Consider the following 26423-nt stretch of genomic DNA (forward strand, 5'->3'; position numbering starts at 1 on the left):
CATGTTAAAAACCCAGCCGCCTTGGTTCACTGTGTGGATCACAGGACTGATGCTGCTATCTGCTGGTCAGATAGAGGAATAGCACACACAAGGAACTGTTGAACTGTTGCAAGACAGGCTGTGCTGCTGTCACACACACCTGTACCAGCTGGTTCTATTTGGAGCTGTGGATTTACTGATTCAGATTCATTTGACTTTTTCAAAAGAAAAGACATTGTATTTCGTATATCTAATACACCGAATCTAGATTTGGTAAAAAGACACCAAATATCAGTTTTGTGAAATTTTACAGCGACATAACTAAAAGGATCCTGAAGGACACTGTTCAGTTCAGCCAATTCTCTGCCTGTGTTCTTTAACACTTCGTCTTTCTCATCTGTCTCTCGTCCATGTTTTCAACCCCATCTGATGCATAATGCAGCACTGAGCATGGCTCAGCAACTCGCATCACCGAGACCACACACACACAAACACACACGCACACACACACACACACACACACACACACGCACGCACGCACGCACGCACGCACGCACGCACGCACACACACACACACACACACACACCTGCGCATCCTTTATTCATAACAAACCCATTCTCCTCAAGGTTTTGGCTTTTGAATCTTTTGCTATAAATAATTCAATAAAAAGTGATATGAATACCTGTCACTGAAGTGAGAACAACAGCCTTCAGTCACATAATAGATTTTATACAGCGGCCTATGTGCATTGATCTTAACTAAAAACCATGCATATTAAAAAGAAGAAGCTGAGTTTAAATTCTTCATGGTGACACACACTTGAACACTTCAAAAGTACTCCAGATTGATTGCAGTGTTCTTTGACACCAAAAAAAAAAAGAAGCCGAGAGCGAGACAGCTTTACATTCAACAACAAGCTGAGGGTCACTTCAACAAAGTCTCTGTCTCCACTGAAGACGGTTATCGACAGACCTCTGCGTGGGACATTCGGGCAGCAGCCGACGTCCACTGCAGCTCGAAAGAGTCAAAACAAAGTTGGCAATGCAGATAGACAGCCGTGGCTACAGACAGGATGTCTGTGACCTGAATATACTCACAGGCTTCTCCTCAAAACTTTATTTTACTGAATTCATCTTCATCACAAATTGAAGTTTCGATCAACACGCCGACTTAGACAGTATTCTCAATTAACAAACAGAAATAAACCTACTGAATTTATTCTGATTCATCTTGGAAAATTATATATTAAATAGCAGTTTAGGCATAACAAATCATTCCTGCATTAGCACTATATGTGAAGTGAATGGTTTCCAGTGGCAGGTATCTTTGTTTTTGTTTAGTTTTTTTGTAATTACAACATACAATTTGTGAAAAGAATGTATTATTTTAAGAAGTGTGTACCTTCTCTCCCTTTGATCCCTTAAGGCCACGGACACCATCTGCACCCTATAGGACAGAAGCCAGAGATTCATTAGACTACTATACCATAATAAATAATAATAATAATAAAAGTGGTCAAATAAATCCATCCATCATCAAATAATTAAAGAAAACCTACCTTGACACCACGAGGGCCAGGATAACCAATAGGACCCTGTGGACCTGATGGACCCTGGAGCAAACAAACAGTGTATGTTAACCCCGGCATAAATATATACAAATAACAAGATTTAATGACACCTACCTGAGCTCCTTTCTCTCCAGCTGGACCCTCCTTTCCAGGATGACCCTGTAAAATAAGATGTCACAAAGTCACTAGAAGTGATGTTTAAGCAGCTTCACATACAAGAACAGAGCTGCATGGCAAAGCAGAATCTGCTGAAAAAAATCTGAGGTTGACCTAACTGCTCAAACATGGATCTACCTTTTCATATCATGAATGGATAGCGTTGAATTCATAAACATAAAACATAAAAACAATATCTGCTTCACACCAACAACATACAGTAGGTCTCAGTTCTGTGTATAAGCCATATATTTGTGCGCCCCATTGTGGTTTTTGAAAGGCATGAATTCATTTCCGAGTTAATTACAGGGAAATATTTATAATACTAATATCAATACTGATACTAATAATAACATCAATAATAACAGCTCCTTGTGTGATGGCTACTGGTGATGTGATGGTGATGGGACTGGTAGACAGGCCCCGTGTGGGCTGCGTGCTACACACTCTCACTCATATGGAAAGCTTTCACTGCGGAACACCTGGCACGTCCAATTTGCAGAGTGAGATTGAGGCAGAGGGCCGTAAATCATCAGGCCGTGGGGCCCGAGGGCGTCCGAGGCCCGCCTGCCTCTTGAACTTACACACCTCACCGAGCAAGGGCAGAGACGGAGGCATGACAGGAGCGACTACAGGTCTGGAATAAAAAAATCCCTCAGGCCCTCACTGATATTTCTGCTGCTGAAAAACGCCTGCAGAGATTTCAGAGGAACAGCTCTGCGGTGAAGTATTCACCGTGTGTGTCGTACAGTGGAGGGGGTAAATCTACGCATTTTAGTTTAAGGAGAAGTTTGCACAAAAATTGTAGGTAGATATAAATATTTATAGTCTAGACTGTTTTAGTATGACAAACGTTATGTGGGAATATTTGGTTACGTGAAGGTATTTCAAGTGAAAAAAAAAAACGTGTCTGTTTCCTTTATTATTACCACTGCTAAAATTTGACATCGTGTTCTGTTTCTATGAGCTGCAAAGTTTTGTCTCCGGCATAGAGAAACAGTAACTTCCACAAGACTGGCTGTAAACAGTAATGTGCTATCTGAATTGCAACCTGTACTAAAGTATTGTGTAAATGGCTTAATGGGTAAATCACAGGTCAACTCTCTGCTGGGAATAAACTGGTCATCAGAATATAACCTTACCAATGCACTCAAAGTGTCGCTGAACACAAAAACATGAGTTTCTGAAAGAGTTTCATAGACAATAACGCCTGAGGTTTGAGTGGATGTTACTGAAGTGAAGCGTTGTCATATTTCCGTTTGTGTGTACGTTTGTGACACTGATATGTTGTATGTGCGTATACAGAACACTCACAGGAGGCCCGTCAGCTCCGGGTAATCCAGACAGCCCCGACCTGCCCTGAGGTCCCTGTATGAGGGGAAAAGACAAAGATAAATGAGGTTAAAGGAGATCTCTATCACTGTTTATACAAATCCTCTGCAGGTTCCCAAAAAACACAAGCTCAAAACATTTTGACCTGGATCAGAAATTATATTTTCTGGATGGCACTGAAATTAGCACTATATGTTAATTTTAAGCTAAAGGGCAGGAAATGTTAACGTTAAAAGACACAATATCCAGTTGATAGTTTGCAGTTTTTGCTGACAGAAATAAATTGAATCAACTTACTAATCAGTCAAAAATATACATGCTGATCTGTGTTGTACAGGCAATTACATTAAAGAAAAAGATTTCTATTTTGTTCTAACTTTCATAGTTGACTATAATTTGACTGCTTAGACTTTTTGTAAACCTGCAGGGACCAAACCAGAAACAGAAAAAATGACCTTCATGAAAAAGTTACATCATATTAAGCTGTTTGCCATCCTACATCTGATTTATTTCATCAACACTGATAAAAAAAAAAAAAGCTTATTTATTGCATTCGTCTACTTAATAATTCCTTGCACCTGACTATGAATACTGTACTGAAACTATAAGTAAGACATTATGTCATTTATGGTGCTTTAATGTGAATATAAATATCCATGTAAAAATAATGAAAAAAGAAACATACTTTTTCTCCAGGTGGTCCAATGGGGCCTTGAGGACCAGGAAGACCCTATTAGGTAAAAGGACACAGTGATAAATGAGTGTGTTGCTATAGCAACGGCAAGCATGCTCAAACACTCAGACACAAACTGGATAAACTGAGGAGTTTGTTGGAGCTGTAAATAGTTGAGCTGGTAAAAGAATGTTAAGCTTGTGTGTTTGTTGTCAGTGAGTGCAGAAGCACCTGGCATGTTTGTGGAGCTGCATACACTTAAATATTTGTTCAGGTGTTCCCATAGATGCATTTCAGAGTGGCTACCTGATGTGTGCCAGTGTGTGTGTGTGTGTGTGTGTGTGTGTGTGTGTGTGTGTGTGTGTGTGTGTGTGTGTGTGTGTGTGTATTTTTAGGGATAATTTGAGGCACTGACGCTTCCTCTAACAGGTGTGGCAGCTTTGCAGGAGTTATACCAACATGAATATGATGCTTTGAAATGGATCAAGTCCAAAACATTCCCTCTTCCTAAGAAATATGTGTGTGTCTGTCTGGTGTGCGCATGTTTTAAGCCCACAGGGGAAGAGAGGAAAGGTGGGCAGAAAAGAGGAAGAGCAAATAAAAAAAAAAAAAATCAAAACGAAGATGGTCTGCTAATTTGGAGCAGTAACTACAACTTTAAAAAGTACATTGCCTTTTACGCCTGGTAAAATAACCAATATCAGATCATGCTGTGTGAATTAAGGTGATCAATTTTGTATTTAATTAATCAAATTAACTTCTGACCTCACAAGCTGTCAACAAAGTAATCGGCTTTTCTGTGCACGTGGAGTTTGTGGTGAAGTAACACAGAAAGGACGACAAAATGGAGTTTTTCTGGGACCACTTTGTCCTTATTTTTTTTTGTCGTGTGCAGTGAAGAGGTGTGTGACCGATTCATTCACCTGAGTCCCGGGGATCCCCTGCTGACCCGGTGGGCCCGGCTCTCCTTGTGGTCCCTGGAAGAGATGGAGACTGTCAAAACTAGACACTGAACGTTACCCACAGTCATAGATACAGCCACATCAGGCTGATTTGAATAACATATTGATATAAAACTAGACATCAAATGGCAACATCTAGGTTTAATATTGTACGTGGTTCTTTAGTACTAATGTAAAATAGATGGGACGGAGGGTAGATGTAGACGTTACTATACAAGCCATAAACAAACTAACAATATGAAGCGGTTTGAGGATCAACTCACTCCATGACTTATTTGACTGAACAGTTATAGTGACTCCTCTAAGTCGCTACTGCCCCTTGTACATCTAAGACAATATGAATTCCTCTTTACTGACCCTGTTGTACTCTATGTGGGTAAAACAAACACACACTAAAACCACATCAGATTGTGGTCTGCTTTCTTTCTCTTTATGTTTGTTTTCTGATCAATGAACATCAGCTCGAAACAGAAGTTCGGATCAGACTCCCTCGTTCTTTGACACTTTGAGGGACAAAATGTTCAGTTTGTTAGTATAAGCTGTTGTTAAATGTGTTCAAGTAGATGAGGCTACACCTTTGCCCCTAAATTAGCCTTTTATTCAGTAGCTGTTGTAAATTTTAAAACATTTGCATTAATCAGAATTGACCTTGTAACAGTCATTCATCGTAACCTTTAGGATACATTGGGAAGAAAGCGGGAGAACAACACTTCAGCTCTTGATACTGTGCTGCACAGCATTGACCTGTGAGGCACAGCATTGACCTTTGACCTCACAGCTATGCTTCCTAAAGGGCTTTAAACGGCATAACCTGGACTGTGAAAACTGAATGAAACCGCTGTGTACAGTTGAGAGCTGATTCAGCAACATTTTAGTCAGTTCACGGAGAGGAAGTTGTGTTTGTACCATGTTTCCTTTGGAACCTGGAGGTCCGTCAACACCGGCGACACCCTGCGGAGGACAGATCAGGTAAGACTCATGATACGTCAAATCAATGACAGGAAGTGATATCAGAGGAAAGGGATGGTTAAAGTAATGGTACACGTACAGGCGATCCAGGGGGTCCCGGAGAACCACGAGGTCCCAGCAAACCTCGAGGACCCTGAAAAAATACAAGAAAAAGAGCATAGACTTAGAAATAAATCTATAGAATAAGATTCATATTCATTTTTAGAAGGCTAATCCTGTCCCCTGGTATATATCTCCGTTAGCTTAGCCACGTAGCTCAAAGAAGATCTCCTTTCAGCTTGTTGGAATCCGACAGGTTTGAGATGAAATGATAAAACCAACAACATCGGACACGACTTACACTCTCGCCAGCTAATCCTCTCGGCCCGATCTCTCCATCCTCGCCCTGAAAGAAGGAAAGACAAAATAAATTGAATAAATTCAGCTGCAATGGAGGATCACTGTTTAAGGTTTCAATTTGAACAATTAAAACGTGGCAGTAAACATTGGAATCTTGTTTCAGATATCAGTTATCACAACCAAACACGTAATCATAATTGCTCAAAAGCCTGCATTAGTCAGATTAGTTCATCTGAACTAAACCAAACATTTTTGAATGTACTAACTAGGAGGTAGCCGGGGGACGTTAGTTTCAGGAGGGAGGAAAGGTTAAACACAAACTCTCCTCCTCCACTGTTCACAGGCTCCGCCCAGTTGCTGCAGCCTCAGGGCCGAGCCGGTGGAGCACAGATGAGCTAAATGAGTGAGTCAGTGATTTACCTTCTTAAAGGGTTTAAAGACTGTTAAGACACAAGAGGAAGTACTTACTCTCTGTCCATCCTCTCCAGAAGTACCTGGGGGTCCCATTGGCCCTAGCTCGCCCTGAGAAAGAGAGAGAAAGTGGGGGGGGGGGGGGGGGGGGGGGGGAACGATGGATGGATTCGGGTTAATTTATTGTTTTATGAGCTTTGTGTTTTGAGCCAATCATTTAATAAAAAAACAAAACATTTCCACAAAACATATGACAAATTTGCAGAAACCCAGTAAGTGCATACCTGTCAAATTAAGCCTAGTATCCTGCATCATTATTTCCTTTCACTCAGTTTCTCTGCTAAGCTTTTATTTTGAAAGTTCTATAATGTATCTTGGATATTCCACATATTTGCACTTTTTTAAAACTCTTTTGTGTCCCTATTCTTACATATTCCTCCCTATATATTTTGTTAGTTATACTGTCACCTGCTATTACATCCCCTTGAACCTAAACTTGAACTTACCCACTAATATGAACTGGCCTACTACCGACTGGTGTATTAAACTGAAATCATAGCAGAGATGTGGAACGACCAGGTAAATGTGCATCAGACTGATGTCCTCCACAGTGAAGTAATTTCCCAATTCTTTACCCTACAAACCAATTACCTGACTTCAGTTCATCACGGTCATTAAACCTTTCCATTGTGCTCTGATTACTGCAGCTACATTAGTGGAGGACATGAAACAAATTACGACTTCTTATTCTATTCTATGGTGCTGCAGATCTTCACTCATCAGGCATCAGACTTTACAAATGACTTCTACAAAGTATGTTTGATTGAATCCAGAATTGTTGTCATCCAAAAAATAACCAATCCATCTGTAAATCATCGTAATCTAAAAGGACAAATCCCCAACAACTAGGGGATTTTGTTTTAATGGCAGTTTTGTGACTTATCACGCGAGGAAAGTGATTTTCTCTTAAGCTCGAAAACATCTGGAGAGGTTGTTTCCCGGGAAAACAATACTCTGTTGTTCGGGAGGACTTCTTGGAAATCTGGTTCATTTATATGGAAAAATCGCGTAGCTTTTCAAATTGATTGGAAACACCAACAAAATAAAAAGCTCCTGATAGAGAACATCACAAATTGCAAATTTTGATGACATGATTTGGACAAAATGAGCTCACCCGGTGTCCCTTTTCACCAGGCAGCCCGGGAAGTCCATCGAAGCCTCGGTCCCCCTGTGATGAAACAGAGATGCCAAATCAGATCATACAAATATTCATTATGGGTTATATGAGTTATTATATACAACTATGATTTCACTATTAACTCATTTGCAGTTCGTACCTTGGAGCCCGGCTCTCCAGGCATCCCACGAGCACCGTCGGCTCCGGCGCGTCCCTTAAAACAGCAGAAAGATTGAGCATTAATTCTTCCATATTGTAGCAGTCAGTCAGTCAGAGGAGGTCAGAACCAAATTTCTGGATAATCCGTGCATGTTTAAGCCAATTAGAATGTTTTTGTTTGTTTGTTTTATTTGCTTTCTGATTATCCTATTATTCTCTCTTTGTTTTCTGTATTGCTGTAAACCTCTTTGTAACTTAGTCTAGAAAACTGCTGAGTCAAATTATTAAGCACCCTTTATGTTGGATGGGACTCAGTTGTCAAACGGTGACATTTTACTGCAGTCGCTGTGCCCCGAAGGGTTATTTGTTAATTTTTGGGGATTTTCATAAAGGTTAATAGGAATAAAAATAATATTAGTAATAACATGGAAAATAAATATTTTCTGTTGCCTGAAGTGGCAAATAGTGATGCAAACAGTTCCAGCCAGCAGCAGAGCAAAAATAATGCTGAGTCTCACAAATCAATAAAATATTAAACAACAATATATACAAAGAAAATTATTTCAGCAATCAAGAAGTGGAACTAGAAATGACCGGGTATCATCAATAAAGCCTGTCTACAGTTTACAGCACTGAGGAGGAAATCACAGAAAAGAAAACCAAGTCAAAAATATATTATTCTGACACTACTTCGATTAAAAATGATGTTAATGTTGTAAACACATGTTAAATTATTAAGTCTATTTCTACAGAACATTTAGAAACAATATTAAGCCAAAACAATCCACAATGATATACACTAACAGAGATTAATAATGAAAGAAATGTAAAAAAAAAAAATTGGGTCTAATATGGAAACACAAGTGAGAATAAATATGCTGTATTTTCTTTTTTTTTTAGAAAACATTTGAAGTGAAAACAAATGGAGTGTCAGAAAAAAATTTAGTTCAATAAAGCTGCAGATGATTTGTTTACATATTAACATTCACGTAAGCCTGCGTTTATCACATTTTGTGCCTTTAAATTCAGCTAAGTGCTTGTAATTTAATCAAGCTTTTATTCATGATTTACCAGTGATTGTTTACGTTTATTATTATCCAATTAGGTCAAGATGTTTGGCCCTGTAGAGTGACCGCACCTTGACACTAATTACGCCCCACATCCACACTCAGGTTTGACCATTTTGACATTTTCAGACAGATTAAATGGCCAGCCATTGATCTGAGGATTGGAGGCAGCACGGGCCTTTAAGCACATATCAAGTAATTGTTTGTTGGAGTAGAAATAAGCCTCTCAGCGTTTGAGGAGTGACCACAAGTACAAACAACCACACAGCAGCAAACGCCAGAGGCATGTGAGAGCACACACACACACACACACACACACACACACACACACACACACACACACGCACACACACACACACACACACACACACACACACACACACACACACACACACACACACACACACAGTACAGTGTCAATGTTGGAGGTGAGAGAGTTCACTCACCCTCTTGCCAGCTTTGCCAGTTTGTCCAGAAGGCCCTTGGACACCTCGGGGACCCTGTGCGGACACATGATGTGGCCTTCAGTCGCTGGTGATGGACTTTTTTTTCTTTTTAATGCATGTTTAGGACCATTAATTAGCACTCACCTGCGGACCAGGGTCTCCACTTTCACCCTTCAATCCACCAGTACCGGGAGGACCCTAAAGAAGGAGATCACAAACCAAATATAGTACACAGCCCCACTTTATCACACACAGTTTGCTACAGGACAAAACTGCTAAAAAGTCACGTAAAGTAAACAGCAGATGGCGACATTTAGCTTGATATGTACAGTTCACATTGTGTGTTCATCTAATCCACACATTCCTGTAACCAAATATGCATAAACTACATGGGAACAATGCAGGACAATGTTATAATTTGAAATATTATTATTCCTATCCTTCTGCTATCACTTCTTGAATAATAATGTCTTTAGCTGTGTATATGTCCTTTAACTGTATATTTGTCTCAGCTGTATATATGTATATGTATGTCTGTTCCTGTGTATGTACATTGAGAGCAAGTTAAAACTGGAATCATATTCCTTGTACGTGTAAACAAACCTGGCCAATAAAGCGGATTCTGATTCTAATTCTGATTACATTAAGGTGGTGCAAACACTGATTGTCATTTGGGGAAAAAGTTAGTTTTTCAGCATCTGAATGATTTGCATCATCTTAAACTGCTGTGTGAACTTGTCCTGATGGCTCACACTGAACATCTGAAGCGTGAGATTACACATGCCGGCACATGGAGCATAGCTGGGTGCCTGTCGGTGTATACGCAAGACTAAAAATACAATGCTACGTTGTTCTAGGAAGAGATCGGAGGCATATACTGTAATCTTTCTGCAGTCAAATATGGATTGATTTGATTAAGAGCTACAGAAAGTCATTTTGGAATCCTTAAAATACCACGACTGTCTGAAAAAGCCGAGTTGTCAACATATTAATTATTAGGATGGGAGAAATTCAGGCATATTTGCAGCAAATTAAAGCGACACATTCCTTATCTCGTCTACTGTTCTGTGTATCTGCTTGTTGCCGTATCATCTCAGATCATTATGTTTGGCCTTTATCCCAGGAAGAGCAAATTTAACACAGGGTAATTCTTTTAGTCTTTTCCTGGAGAAGTAGTGGATCGAGTATCAACAAGCCCGATTTTCTTTGAATAGTTCCTTGACAGTGAAAGTTTGATGCATTTGTTTTGGTTTGCATTTGTTTTGGTTTGCATTTATTTTGTTTGAATATTTCCTTCATATTTCAATGTGGCTGTTCTTTGTGTTTGTAAAGTGTGTTGGTGCCATGCCGCATGGTGATTTTGCACTGTAATTTAAATTGAATTAAAAGTTTACTGATGTTTATTTTAAGGAGTGAAATTTTAAAAACCTGTGCACTTTGTGCAGCAGTGGTGAAAAGTAAGTGATGATAAACAATCTTTGATTTAAAGTAACTTGAAGAGTCAATATCGAGCCAAATGGACATCGCGTTTGCATATGACAACTTTAATTGATATTTGCAAATACAATAGACTGAATAATAAATACCAGTTTGAAAGGCTGTGTCGCCCCCCCAAAAAACTAAAGCATTAAATTCCTGAAAACAAAGACTCACCACTGGCCCCGATCTTCCTGTCAGACCCATTGGCCCCGGGGGTCCCCTCATCGCCAGCTGCAGGGACGAAACAGACGAGACCAAGGTCACATTCCACTCCGTAAAAAAAAAATCCATTCAAAAAAAGTATGTATATCCATTACTGCATACTGTATATGCTGAACATGCAATGAGACATGTGTACATGTTTGTATATTTTCTACACATTGCTTTTTTTTTCAGCCTGTGTCATGCTTCCGTTTCATACATACTTGTTTTTTTCTTTTTTAATAGTTTTTCTTAACATGTCCATGCTGATTCTGATTCATTTTCATTTTAAGGTATTCTTGACTCAAAATGTTTTGCATGTTTTGCTCATTATGCTCAAATCATCATATATTCTTTAGATGAATGCATGCATAACATCAGTTTCATTATTTTATCACGTCCCATTCTGCATATAAAATATATAGATCCATGTTTTTGTCCATACTGTTCAAATTCTGGATCATTATCTAATGGTTTCATTAGTTTGCTGCTGGAGGAAACCCAAATACAAATTCCCCCATTTCACTGCCTGGTTCACTGTGGGGATTAATTAATTGGGGTACTGTCCAGAAGCCAATAGGCCTCCCACATACCAAGTCTTAATTTTCTCTTTTTTCCGCTAACTGCCCGCCTCCTCTCCCTCAAATACACAAATCCATTTTTTTTCCACCTGTTGGTTCAAACCACCCGCAGACTGAGAGCCCCCCAAAGTATTTTTAACAGTCTCTCCTGTCTGTCCATCTGTTCAAAGCGCCTTTTTTATGTTGTTGCTGTTCAGCCTGCTCGGCATGTCTCCTTTTAGCCTTTGCAAGGCCAACAGAACGCAGCGCGACCTCCCTTCCCTCCCCACCAGAATACTGCGTCCGTCTTCCTTCCCCTCGTCTCCCCCTACAGCTGTGTGTAGAGAGCGGGACGAGGGTGGAGGGGTTGTCCGCAGCCTTTTAGCTGCCCACTGGCTTTTTTTTGTTTTTGTTTTTTATTAATGTTTTTTTCTACTCACTCTGGCCTGGGAAAGGATGGCCTGCGCTTGGGCTTCCTGGGCCGACACCACAGGACCCTTCTCACCGTCACCACCGAAACGGAACTGTTCAACACACAAAGACTCATTATGTTTGTCATCACTGTTTAATACCTGAAAATCAGCCTGGTTATGGAATAATTGGATTAAAGGTGGATGTGGTATGTACGTCTGTTGTGAAGGGACTTACTGGCAGCATCAGCATGGTACCAGGGGGTCCTGGTAAACCATCAGCACCAGGCAGACCAGCCCGACCAGGAGGACCCTGCAATACAGAAGAGACACCACCAACACATTAATAAAATGAGCAATTTAACAACTTTATGGCTCATCAGTGATCATAAAAATGACTAATCTGATAGCTGATTGTATATGTATAAAGTAAATGTTTTCATATCTAAACCTCAGTGGGCCAGAGCAGTGAACGTGATAACTTACAATGTGCTTTCAGCAGAAACTGCCTAACAACTGGCCCTTTTCTCTGGGCCTCGTCACATCTACCACACATGCACTTGTTAACATCTAAAGGTAATGAGGTATTTCACTGGAAATCACTCTTGTAAGAATGTACAGAAATCTATAGATACATTTTTTCAGAATATTTGGACCAACTGTATTTTGATGCTTTGACAACACTGTTTTTAATGCCAATAAATACAATTTTAATTAAACTGAATTGAACTGACAAAATGTGCAAACATATGTATCCATATGAAATGATACTGCTTGGAAAAATTGACCTGCTCTGGGAATTTCTTTTGTTTTTGAATTTTAAATTGTGCTTTTTCTTATGCAGTAAAATGTCTAACACATATGCACATACAGACCGCACACAGGCAGACATACAGATGGAGCATTAAATATTGGAAGTGTGCTGTTTGTTAGTTTGATTAACTCCCAGTATAGTACACATTGACTCAGGCCTGTCCATCTGCAAGCCACGCTACGATCTACAGTCCAAAACCAACATCCTTTTTCATCTATTCTGATGCTTGTGTGTGTGTGTGTGTGTGTGTGTGTGTGTGTGTGTGTGTGTGTGTGTGTGTGTGTGTGTGTGTGTGTGTGTGTGTGTGTGTGTGTGTGTGTGTGTGTTTGAGTGTGTGTCTTACACAACTGTGGAACAAAGAGAGAGAGATCAAAGAGCAAAGCACTGGAGAAAGCCAGGGCAAATATTGTTACTCCTCTTTTAACCTTTGAGAGTTGTAGCATATTAATTGACCTGTTAAATCTCACTCTCTCAATGTGGGAAAGTCGTACCGTGATGAATGAGCAGTAAGGAAGTGGTAATAATGTGCAAGGTGTAGATTAAGGATGCCACAATGCAAAACAAATGAAGTTTCCTATTAGTGACTTCATTCTACTGAGACAATTTGGTGTTAATTATTATCGTGGATAAGAAAGTTTATCATAGTTTGTCAGTTTTAAAACTGTTTGTCTGTATTAAACCTATTTCCCAGAGATTGTTTGTAAAACCACTGCTAGTTCAATTTCAAGGCATCATGTGAAGCAAAAGTATTGTCACCAAATTACCAGTATTTGCTATACCTTCCAAACTGATTCATAAAGACTGGTAATGATAATGATGATGATGATGATGATGATGATGATGATGGTGATGTTGATGTTGATGATGATGATGATGATGATGATGATATTTGAGGAATCTCGAGATACAACTTTTATGGGCATTTAGACGCAGACTCTAATTTTATGTAGCCAGAGTTAGAAAAATAAAGCTTTCTACAATAGTTCTTTACAGCAACCAAATGGGAAGTGGAACATTCAGTACCTTATACAGCAGCTTTTTTCAGTCTGACGGACAGCTTACTTTACCAATTAAATGATAAATACTTATACATTCAAATTATCTAATGCCACTTATGAGATTAGTGGCTGCGGTGCTGCATGATAAAAATAGGTAGTGTGCTATTAATATCATCTTAATAGACAAAATTGTTTACATTAGCAGCACAAGAACATCATGATAACAAATTTAAATTTACATGGAGCTTAGTGAGGGAGTTTTAAGAAGTTATTGGTAAAACACATATAAGTATTTTTCAACATAAGTGCATTAGCATGTTGAGCCGTGTCAATCATCTTCCACTAACACTACAGGTTGATTCTTATGTGACTGCATTTGCACTGGCTTAACACATAAGCTGACCACTGGGTCGGTGCATTCCTTTCATGTATAAATACCTTGACTGAAATTTATTCTTCAACATGCGCTGCACTTCCTGTCATGAATGAACCTAAAACAAACTTCCTTCACCTAGTTTTTGAGTGTCTGTTTAGGGGTTTAAGACATCCCTTCACCATCGTCTAAAACACTGCATTCTATTTTCTAACAAGTACAAACAAAAACTGTGGCTGGTTTGGAGACTTAAATGACAACTCACCCTGTCACCAGAATCTCCAGAGGGGCCTGGGGGTCCTTGTAGGCCTGAGGGTCCTGGAAGACCCTAAAAAAGACAAAGCCAGGTTAGCAGACCAACCCATTAAAATCAAACTACACTGGTGTATGAGTACGCTCAGGTGAAAACACTAACTTCTTTCTAAGAATATACTTACAGCTGGGCCGTGGGGTCCTGGTGGTCCTTCAATCAGCATGCCCTTAAAAAAACAAACACAAACACTCTCTTTCATACCACAAATGCTTTCCTGTAAAAGAGCAGTACTGTAGACAAATGCAGCATGAGTCATCAAATTTTGGGGGAAATCCTGTTTGTGTGACCCCTTACTAAAAGAAGCAATGGTAAAACTCACTCATGACTTGATGCAAATTAACATTGGTTTAAGTCATTTGCAATTATTATTAAAAGTGCAGCAAACATTTGACAGCTCACTCTGAAACCTATAATCTAACTAAAACTACATGTACTGTATTAGTCATCATAATTTGAGCACATCTTGGAGATTTTGGACCTTACAGGTTCAATCACAGCCGGCTCGCCCTTCTCTCCCTTCTGGCCGAGGGCTCCTTCAGCACCAGCAACCTGCAGTTACAAAGTAAGAAAACAGGTGGCATCCTTCACACCACAGTTCATCTCCACAGGTGAACAAACAAGCACTGATGAGCGACGATGAGGAGGAGGACACTGAAAAAAGTGTGAATGTTTGAACAAATTTCACTCAATTATCATCATATACTGCAACTACAGTATCTACATTAGCGGCGGAGAGGGAATCATGGGTAACACAAAGTGAGGTGACATTATGGAACAAAACAGGCAAAATGTTAGTCGTAATGAACAAGAATGGACCTCTAATCTACGTGCTTGAAATGGAGCAATACTGTCATTGCATTGCCATTGAGCAGTGTGGCTAATTTAATGGGGACCAAAACAAAACATCAAGCTTAGTGTCTTCTTTTCTTTTCTTTGTGCAACATTGCAAATCAAGATAAATAGCTGAACACAACTGTGGTTTCATTAGTGAAATAGCTCTGCCTTGTGGAGGTTTTAGATGGAGGGGTGAGCTGGAAAGGTGTTTGTCTGTGAAATGTGTGTGTGTGTGTGTGTGTCTGTGTGTGTGTGTGTGTGTGTGTGTGTGTGTGTGTAGAGGAGCACTAAAACGGCATACAAGGCCAATAAAGACCTTGTCCTCACATGCTTACAATACCCAAAGCCACACAGGCCCAAAATGGTGTTTGATGAAGCTCTGACTGTGGGCAAATGTAAACAGAACCGGGGCCAACATGACATGTTTTTTTATATTAACTAAATGACAGACTATTAACTGTGACTGTTGATTGGTGAAGTCAGAGTTCAAATTCTGGGCAGAAAGAGAAGTGAATGAATCCCTAACATCTTCTTTACAATTGTGTGCACTGTGCAGACAACTCCCCGTGATTTATCGGCTAATTGCAGTGCACACAGGGAGGTATATGTCACAGACAGGCTTCTTGTTAAAATAGCAGAGCAGGAGATGGGAGGGCTCAGACCCGACTGCTGAGAGATGAGTGGGTGGGGACGGGCTGCAGAGCTTGCTGGGTATTTATGGGCGGGGGTGTAGGTTGGGCCAACATACACTGATTGAAGGCTGTGTGTGGAAAGATGATTGTGAATATTTTTTGTATGTCACACTGACATCTACTTAATTAGAAAGTTACACCCTTGAAAATAAAACACAGATGCATGCATTGTATTTTATCATAGCTGTCAATCATTGAATCACCAATCACACACACCGGTGAGACACCAACACGTTAACCGATTCCACACTCAACATGTCAATGACACATTCCCCATGCCAAGCAACCAACTAGAGAGACGTGCACTGGAAGACAGAGTGAGTCCGTAACACATACAGAGTCCCTAACGTTCATGCACACACCCCTCGGTCAGCCGGTCGGGGTGCGATACTTACGGTACTCTCAGAAACGTCGGTCTCAGCAGCGACCCCGGGCCCCACCTCATCATCGTAGCTCGTCCTGGGTTTGGGCGGGGCCGTGCCATACTCATCATACGCCCCATAATCATACAACCTTTTGTCAACCGCGCCCAGGTCATATTCCAAGTCATACGCCTCAGCGCCAGTGTCCAAGCCGTCCACCGTTTCTGGGACAACGGTGGGCTGCACGGCGACGGGAGCGGCCTCGGTGAAATATGCACCGAAGGCGTCCTCCTCCACAGCCTTTAAGGGTGTTACCCAAGCAAACAAGGGGGAAGCGATGGTGAGCATAAATAGCAATGTTAGTTAAGCAAATGAGGAAAATGGTCAACTTTTAGATGTTATTTAAGCAAATGTAATCAGCAGAAACAAAACGTAAAATAGCAACGGTAACACCTTATTTATTTCACATAACAATTTAAAGTTACCTTGGAGGAAAGAAGAAAAAATGGTTTTGAACTCCAAGATTGATATATTATATTATATTATATGCTCTATTAAAGTTTGGTGCAGCGACACCTACAGCATACCTTAGTTCAATAAATAGGCATAGACAAGGGAATAAATAAAGTGTTATCGTCGTGACTTGAATGACATCATTATCAACTTTGACCATCAAACGTTTGGTAATAATTAATGTCTAAACAAACTTGATGTTATCCCAGCCTGCTTTTCTGTCTCATCAGCTGGACATAATAGACTGATACAGAGAGTAAAGACAGGCTGAAACAGATGTCTGAAATGGCAGATATAGCAGCAAATTGCTTAGAAATTTAACTAATCATGAGATTGTAGTAGCTGTGCACGAAGACAAATAAAATCAAAATTTGTATGTCCACAAATCCATTTTGTCGAAAATATTTCGAGCCACTTCCCTGGTGCACTCTGGATTTGGCACAAATACTACAACCGCAACCACTTGGCACAGTTTTCTTTTCTTTCATTCCAAATGGTGATCACTGTGGATTTAGTTTTGGCGCACGACAAAGTGGATGCAATTACAGTTATTACTGGCAGCGCTCCATCTCGCCAAATTATGTATTTAGAAAAGCCAGTGGAATCACATCTCCTTTGTCGAGCACAAATGCGTGATGATAGCTGGCTGTCAGGAGGCTTTAGCCTCGTTGATCATAGTTCTTTTCAAGGTAATTAGCAGAACTAATGATCAAAACCAGGCGCATGATGTGATGGACAACAGGGCATATATTCTTTAACAGGTAACCTCAAGTATCATTTACTGTCCATTGTAGCGAGTGGGAGCAGTGGCGTAGTGCTGATTGTTGAAGTACCGGAGCGCACCGGCTGTGTGCGCTTGTGTGTGTGTGTGTGTGTGTGTGTGTGTGTGTGTGTGTGTGTGTGTGTGTGTGTGTGTGTGTGTGTGTGTGTGTGTGTGCGCGTGTGCGCCCTTATGTGTGCACGGTTAAGTAGTTTCTAAGGTTATGTAACGACTGTGGTGGCAAGTTTACTCACAAAAGTCAATAACGTATATATACTTTACTTTAATTTAACAAAGTAAACAGGATAATGATTACTCATTTATTGTGTTATCGTCCAATTCCACTAACAACACGTTCCTGCAAATGTTTCACAATAAAAGCCTTGTTAAGAAATGAAGGGTCTCTGTCTACTGAAACATTAGTGGGCTTTCAATTTGAAACAGATACATGAAGTGGTGAGTTTGTATTAATGCATAATGCAGTAACCTAACAGGGCAAGCGGCAGCGGATCAAAATGAGGCTTCGAGTTAATGAATCGATTAATCAATCTCGTAGGACATACGAGAAGATCGTACTTAAAAAACGTAAATGAATTTTAATGGGATGAAGAGAATGGTAAGCAAAGAAAAAGTAGCATTGTAACAAGAGCGTTGTTCTGGTGCGCTCCGGCAGCACTACACGTCTGGATGAGACTATTTCTGCCACCAATAACTGCTTTTAATCCTAAATAAGGCTGCAGGTCTTGTCAACTCTCAACTCTTTGTGTCAAACAAGCTTGTGTGAGCAACACAGCAATTCTGAGCAAACTGTACTGTCTCCATTAGAAAATATATCATGGGCTCTTTGAGAGGGAACATATGTGACTTCACAAAAAGCCTGTGTCTATATTAGAAGGAGGATCACATTGACTGTCGTAGCCACATGCTTCCAGAACGACTTACAGTACGGTAATGCGTGACAGATGTTGGTGTGAGGCTCTGCCATTGCTTTGGCGACACAATGAAACACAAATGTGCCACAGACACATTTCGGACAAGGTTTCCTTACAGTGTCTTTGTACGTCTAAAGTCTTCACATGCTGAGAAACAACAAAACCTGCAGCCAGGACCAAAAATAAAAGTCACAATGTACAGTTAAAAACGACCTCCATAATGTCCACTGCATTATTTTCTAAGCACCAAAGAATACACATGGTGTATGTCCCCTGTCCATCAGCTCTTCCACACACCACAGTTGACCTACTGGGTCAATAGACACATTGATTCGTTTGAATGGCCGTGTCTTGTCATACCACATACTTCCTTGGGTAAACTCTTCCTGGCTCACATTTCCCACAACACCTAACACTGGCTTTTGAAAGTAGATGAGAATGAAAATAGAAAATTACCTCATTGGGTCCACTTGTGGCAAAAGGTGACTGAGTCTGAGAACCATCTACAGTTCCGTAGTCAATGTCTGTATTGTAATCTCCTTCTACATTGTTTAGCTGAGTCATGTTGAAAAAAGGAAAGAAGAATGAGGGTTAACACAAAGGCTCAGTCCAGAGGTTATTTGCTCGGGGTCCTCTCAAGCTAGCTACAGACTCTGCTACTTCTACACAGAAGAGGTTAGGGAGCTCTACGTCTGCCATCATAGATTTTCCCTTTAGAATTAAAGACGGGAAGATCTTGATGGGGTTTGGTCTTTTCTTTAGATGAACGTTTACCCTAAAATTGCCCCTGGGTCGGGCCGGCGCTGTGGCCTGGTAGCCAGGCATCTGTCGCTTCTTCTTAGCGGCAAACTTTTTAGCTGGCGATTTTTTGGCAGCCAAGGACTTTAAGGGCTTGGCCTTAGATTTACTGAGGGACTTTCTGGTCCTCTTCTTTTTCATGGAGACACTACGTTTCTTTCTCTGGAAGAGGTGACGGCGACACAGAACACCAAGACAAACATGGAACATCCAAAAAGTGGAAATGATTTACAGGCACACTCCGCAACTGGTGTACAGAGACTTCTCCAACACAACTGTCAGATCCCTGTGTGCTCCAGTAGCAGCCCAGGCACCGTAGTCGGTCTGGATGGTCGCATTTCACCTTCAAGGATGGATCAATAAGTTCAGAGACTGCTGCTCTCGCGCATGCACATAGCACAGCACTGTGGCGTGCATGGATAAGGAGATATGTATAAGTGTGTGTGTGTAACACTGGTGCTGATTTTGAGCAAGTGATGAAATTTGTATCAGTTACTCATCAGGATTAAACCTGGTCTCAGAACTTATTGATCCACTCATGCAGACCAATTACAAGTGCTGCTCCTGGAATGTTGATCATGTTAACACTTCCTTCAGGTGACGTGACAATTGGGCTGGAAAGGTGCTGTCCAACAGTCGAGGACTGAACCGGTCATGTGACACATAGGAGAGTTTTGGGACATAAATATGAATCAATCTGGCACAGGTGCACACACAAACAAAAAAATTTGCCTTTCAGCAACTCTTTACAGCTATTGCAGTACTTAAACAGGCATGGCAGACTGATTTTAGTGCATCTTATAAAAAATATATAATGTTGCTGATATTCCATAACGTATACAATAGTTTTAAAGACATGCTGGAATGCAAAAACACACTTAAAGCAGATGGCATGCCCAGAGAAGGCAGCAGACTCATAAAAACAGACACAAGGAGGACTGACACACTGTGTATGTTTACTTGTACAGTTAAATTAATACCTCCACTGCTGTGCTGTAAAGTGATCATCACGGTGGCCCTAACGAACCAGACTGGAACCTTTAAGTTACTGCTCAATCGTTCAAATAAAGTCAAACTTTTTTTACTTTCATACTTTTGGAGAAACAGTTGAACAGTTTTTTAGAAATACCACAATATAGCTGAGTCCCAGTTACTGGGGTGTTTGTGTGCACGTAAACATAACAGTGAAACACGAGGACAACACACAAAATGAACTGAGGGATGGACGACTAACTAACAGAGACATTACAGGAAAAAAAAACACATCTTTTCTTTTCCTTTTTTCATTTACCTGCGGCTCAGAATACTCATCGGTGGGAATGATGTCTGTGGCTCCCTCAGAGTAATCATAGAACTGAGAGTAATCTAAATCATCAGTAGTGTACTGGAGAGGTCGAGAGAGGAGAGATAAATAGAGAGAAAGGGAGGAGAGAGAGTGGGAGGGTTTAGTGTTAGCATTAGCATCAAGGATGCAGAGTCTTGCTTCAGCAAAGAAGATGATACAGTGCATATAAAGCGTACTGTATCATCTTCAGCATGCTATATGTTCAACCAGTTAAAGACAAATTATTTTTAAATTATTACTTAAGGCAAACAATAGAAAATATAACTGACGTGACGACATGATTGAAACGAAAGATGTCCATCAGCATTTCATGTGATGCAACACTGATATAATAATCAGTGAGACTAAACTGTTAATTACACACACGGCATAATTTGAAATGCTACAAGACACAGAGTTTTTCTATAATGTATTATAATGTATACAATCTATATGTTCTGACAATGGTGACACAAACGTTATCATTATCTTCAAATAAACAAACCACTAAAGCTAACTGAACTTGTATAATAGTCTTACAATAGTAAACAAATGCTGGAACTCGGTATGTTGGTCTTAACCTACATCTGTAAGCAGATGGGGTCATAAAACCAAGAACAACAACAGAGAAACCTCAAAGACAAAACCACCAGCTGCATTTCAGGGCTATCGTCATGGAACTTTCTCACTGAAAGCATGTAAATTATATGCTTCAGGATGTGGAAGCTCAGCTGGAATCAAGGAGTGTTCATTTAAAAGAAAAGCACACCTTGTTGGAGTCATGTGGTTCTGTAAAGCAGTTCCTGATCAAAGAGTAAAAAAAATAAAAATAAAAAAAAAGATAATAGAATATAATTAAACTTAGAGGAAAGGTGCACCGGAAAACCCGGATTTTTTTTTAAGTTAATCGCTTCATGCTGCAACTTGCACACAGAGTGAAGTCAGAACATGATACTCCATACATGAAGATTAAATCATTAATAATGTTTGTGCATTATTAAATTAAGCAAAAATAGCTGGATCGCACTTAAAATGTGATCCTCATAATCATCTTAGTGATGATTTGTGGACAAATATAAAAGCAGTTACCTTTAATGCAGACATGTTTAAATATGTGAGTATTTTAAATGGATAAATTGTCTGTCCTTTACTTTACTTAGACTTGTAAGTAAACACTTAGGGTTAATAGACTTTTATATTGCATCCTTAAGTTTTAAAAAGACAACTGAGGGACAGAGAAAAAGATCAGAATGACAGAATAGGAAGCCCTTTCAACATAACTTTCAACAAAATCTTACACCTTGTGTTGATCAAAATTCCTGAACAGTTACACGGTCATATTCTTGTTTTTATGTTGATATATTTAAATTGCAAATACACACTAAATTTCACAAAGCTGGTCCAATCTGCTGTGCTGATGTCTGTGGGTTTTGTGATCAATCTGCCTACATTTCTTCATCCAAGCAAACTAACTGCAGGTATTTACCTTTGACAGCTGATGGAAAACACCTGCTATGACATCACCGATTGGGGTGTGGCCAGATGTGCATCAGGTTTTGACATTTGAGCGACTGATTTAGAGTGTATTTACTCAGGAGGGGCCCACTCCAATGGTGCAATGTATTGAAATCTTCCTCAGTATTTGATAACAAACTGAGATACTGTGATTTGTGCTGCTCGAAATAATTCATCTTTCTTAGCTGTGCTGTCGTAATACATCAGAATACGGATGAGAAGTGCATAATTGGATCAATTAATTATTTTAGTAAACATCTGTATTTTCATGTCTGTGTAGTAACTGTGAATATCTACAGTGTGAATTATTCTTTGTTGATACATGTACAGTTTCACCAGGATCATATATCTTTCTCAAAGAGTGAGACCTGTGATCTGTGGCTCTGTGAAGCACAATCGCAGACCAAATCAAAGGCCTCGTCAAGGTGTAAATGGATTCGAAGGCACCTTTTTTGAAGCACTTCACTTATTCCTCAATTGAATTTTCCTGAGCTCATAATTTACCAGTCAAAATGCTACGGCTTTGTCTCTTAATTGGTTAAACAAGTACAAAAATAAGGCTTAAATACATGTGCCTCCAAACTGAGGAAACTGTGTAAGTAAAACCTGGCAACGGTGCCTTTCTGAATGCCAAATAGGTGTGAGCTTCAAAAAGCAAGTTAAAGTGAAGCTCTTCAGTTCTTCCTCTTCTAAAATGTAATTCAGATTAAAGTTTAAATTAATCAGCACCCCCGATTGGTGCCTTGCCAGATCTCCCCCACCCTCCCCGGTTGGCTGACCTCTTCCTCTGGCTCCTGGGCCTGCAGGGAGTCGCTGTGGGGAGTGTCACAGTCGGGGCTGTAGTGTTCACAGTAGTCATATGCTGCTTTGGAATCAGCCACAATCAGAAGCTGCTGGATGTCACCCTGCAGAAAACAGAAAAAAAAAAGTCAGGTCAATCATTGAAGCAGATTTTGCCTTCATGTAATTGTCTGTCAGTTTAAAAATACATATATTATTGAGGGTCATGTCTCCTCTTTCTCACACACACACACACACACACACACACACACACACACACACACACACACACACACACACACACACACACTGGTTAAAGTGGATTAAATGAAAATCTTAATTTACAGATGTGATCTCTGAGGTCCCATACACTTACAGAGTCTGGCAGACTCTAACACTCTTGTATGATTAAACAGCTTGACACACACACACACACACACACACACACACACACACACACACACACACACACACATGACAGAGTCCACACACACACGGCTCAGGGAGGAAATTAAGTTCAGACACCGAGAAAATTATTATTATCAGCGCTGGGGTTTACCTCAGGAAATCAAATAAACATGGAGCATGAAGCCAGATGTAACACCTGGCATGACCGTGTGTGTTTACAGTACAATAAACAACAACAGCGACAGCTAATAAGGGATATGGGGATATAATATAAAACATGGTGGCAGGCCGATATTATTGTTTTAGGTTTCTCATTCCATATACTATATGTATATTGCCAGTATGATTTTTTGCAGCTTTACACTATGACATTTGCAGCATGGGAATGAAATGATCAGGGAATAAACCAAGAACAGACCTGGGAATTTGGAATATAAAATAATTTACACGCTGTTGATCTTTAGTCTTCTTTATTTAAGCGTTACAATTTGTTTTTTTAAATTAATTGAATTATCACCTTATTTTGAATGAGGTTTACTCTTTAGCATTTTTGTGGCAGTGCTTATTTTTCATGTTTTAAGGTCCCATATTGTACAAATTTAGATTTCCATTTTTTACATAATAAACCAGGGGTAAGAGCTGTATAAATACTGAGTCAAAACTCTCAGCCCAGTGAAATGGACACAGCCTGTATATAAAAACTGTGTCGTGTGGACTTCTGTAGGTTTATGATGTCACAAATTCTCAGATCATATGTCCACTAACAGCACAGCCCATTGTCCAACCTTTTACGTAGAAGAAAACACCAAGGTAGCAAGCTAAAAACCAAAGAAAACCTTTGGTTAGCCTGGAAATGCGCCACACTGAAAAGACGCTGCCAATCAAAAGAGAGGTTTTTGGTACTTCAAAGTACAACAATATCTTCTTATGGATATCAAGGCTGCAAATAAAACTCCAGAAAAGTGTCAAATATTGGACCTTTAAGTTCAACTGCAAAATATCCTGCCACAGCACACAACATTGCCCCAACTCTTTAAGAAAGAAATTCACCATTTGTTTTTCTTCTTGTCAGTTACAAAATCAGTGGAGTTCTGAAACAAACTCAGCTGCCAAAAGCTTTTATTTTGAAGACTTAGCCCAGAAAAACACGTGTACACATGGTTTCCAGTACAAAGGGTGTCAAAAACGATTGTCCTAAAATCAAGGAGCCACTAAAAATGTCACCCAGGACAAAAAACAATATTTTGAACAACAATCCCTATTACTCAATGACTTTGCCTGAAAAACAATAGAATAGTAGTGTACCAACAATGTTCTCTTGATTGTTGGGACCACAAAGCCTAACACTACTCCAGGTCAGTCTCACTTTGTTATTAATCCTACAGCCACAAAACACACAGCTCACTGCCACACAGCAAACACACTGGCGAAAGGATCTGAAGTCTGCAATTGCTTGAACTGAGTTCCGGCAGGCTGCTTGTTGAGCCTTTATACACATTGCAAAGACAGCTGACAAAAGTTTTAAGGAGACGGAGTGAGGGGCACGCCTTTGGTTAGGAGCTGAGAACAACAGAGATGCCTGAGCCCAGAGATAAAAAAAAAAAAAAAAAAAAATCCTGATGCACTTGTGTCAGCAGGGAAACTATACAGTGGGAGAGCAGAATAAAGGATTGGCAGTGAAACACAAGAGAAATCAAGCAGGCTGAAACTTGCCATGAGAATGTGTGCGTCTATCCCCCTCGTGTAAAAAGCCCATCTATGGATCCTCAACATGTTCCTTAGTACAAACATCCATGTGCCACGGCTTGTCCCATGAGAAAACAAGCAGTGCTCCTTGAAAATTCTCTCCGTACAATCATCCATCAACATATTGTTTCACAGCTTCAGTCTGACAGTCCACAGATTCCCCCCCGTGATGGAAAAAAAAGGGGGATTTTTCTCACATATCTAACAATACAATCGTATATTATCTGTCTACAAGTTAAACACAGTGACTCTGCACACTAAACTTCAAATAGCACAACAAACCCCACCTCCTCCCTATAAACCACTACATTTAGCCCCATCCTTAAATTCCTAAATCGTATCTGATCTCATCTGTTCTGCCTAATTTGAAGTGTTTTAGTGGGCCAGTCACAACATTTCTGCTCATTGCACTTGATGTTACTGCAGGTAGTACGTTGTCAGTAGCTACACTCTTGGTTGGTGCAATGTGACAAGGACATCATCCCACTTCTACTGTCTGAAACACCCCAAACAACTGAGCTATGAGTAACAACTCATATATGGTAAGGCTTGAAATATGATGAATAAAATGCATTTCAGAAATTAGAGTTAAAATACCCACACCTTGAAATGCAACACTTACACTTCCCACTATGAACATATGAGCAAACAGGTGATTCTAAAACTTGGAGAAGTGTCATAGTTGTGAGTCAAATATTATATAATTCCTGTAAGGATACAGACATTATACAAATTACCGCAAGCCACTAAAGGTGAAAAGGGTACAAATGCTCACTAATATACTGTACATCACCCAGTTAATTACTTATAGTAAAACAACTATTTTTGCATTACCAGGCTTCTGAAATGTTGTTATGTAAATAATGCATTTTTCCTAAAGAAATATGTGCTAATTTGCATACATTCAAAGAAAAGAAATTTCAACATTGGAAAAAGGCAGGGTTCAAAATGTCTTGTTTCTCTTGACATATTAGAGTCAAAGGTTTTTACACAGGAGATTTTGTTTATCTCTATATATCACTATAGATATACTATAGATACATCCACTTTGGCCATGTTTTTAGGAATACAATTGTAAATCTTTTTTTTAATTTTTTTTTAAAGGAGCTATGAATGATACATGAACAAACAACTCAGTCAAACCCTTTAAAATATATAGAGGAATAGAAATGAAAAGTTTGGTGAAAGTGTGTTGTCAATTTAAAGGCTGTTTTCTCAAAATGACTATTTTTTTTTTTTTCTCATACTCTGAGTTAAATATCTCCACCTCAGTAACACCTACATGCACCAAACTTTACAGTCTTTTCCCATCTATATCCCAAAATTCTTTACGGAGGGGTTTATTCATTCACCATTCATAGCCATATATA

The 26423-nt window shown here is 39.8% G+C and overlaps 1 protein-coding gene across 2 annotated transcripts in view; it reads right to left on the bottom strand.

Moving 5' to 3' along the window:
- col11a1a (collagen, type XI, alpha 1a) overlaps nt 1-26423 on the bottom strand; it is an 83349-nt gene that overhangs the window by 41731 nt on the left and 15195 nt on the right. The window contains exons 5-28 of one of the 2 annotated variants that reach the window (XM_069151390.1): nt 22899-23024; nt 20572-20664; nt 18939-19037; nt 16311-16577; nt 14873-14938; nt 14514-14555; nt 14342-14404; nt 12130-12204; nt 11922-12005; nt 10895-10951; nt 9386-9439; nt 9242-9295; nt 7730-7783; nt 7567-7620; nt 6450-6503; nt 5983-6027; nt 5722-5775; nt 5580-5624; nt 4635-4688; nt 3724-3768; nt 3021-3074; nt 1665-1709; nt 1539-1592; nt 1382-1426 (exon numbers count right to left, since the gene is read on the bottom strand). In XM_069151390.1, coding sequence (XP_069007491.1) covers nt 1382-1426; nt 1539-1592; nt 1665-1709; nt 3021-3074; nt 3724-3768; nt 4635-4688; nt 5580-5624; nt 5722-5775; nt 5983-6027; nt 6450-6503; nt 7567-7620; nt 7730-7783; nt 9242-9295; nt 9386-9439; nt 10895-10951; nt 11922-12005; nt 12130-12204; nt 14342-14404; nt 14514-14555; nt 14873-14938; nt 16311-16577; nt 18939-19037; nt 20572-20664; nt 22899-23024 — 1683 coding nt within the window. Of the gene's footprint in view, nt 1-1381; nt 1427-1538; nt 1593-1664; nt 1710-3020; nt 3075-3723; nt 3769-4634; nt 4689-5579; nt 5625-5721; nt 5776-5982; nt 6028-6449; nt 6504-7566; nt 7621-7729; nt 7784-9241; nt 9296-9385; nt 9440-10894; nt 10952-11921; nt 12006-12129; nt 12205-14341; nt 14405-14513; nt 14556-14872; nt 14939-16310; nt 16578-18938; nt 19038-19256; nt 19443-20571; nt 20665-22898; nt 23025-26423 lie in introns of both variants that reach the window. The other variant, XM_069151391.1, reaches the window with a different exon arrangement.

Source organism: Embiotoca jacksoni, unplaced genomic scaffold (genome assembly GCF_022577435.1).
Source record: "Embiotoca jacksoni isolate LCO1_2020_lvr unplaced genomic scaffold, fEmbJac1.0.p SCAF_17, whole genome shotgun sequence".
NCBI lineage: Eukaryota > Metazoa > Chordata > Actinopteri > Embiotocidae > Embiotoca > Embiotoca jacksoni.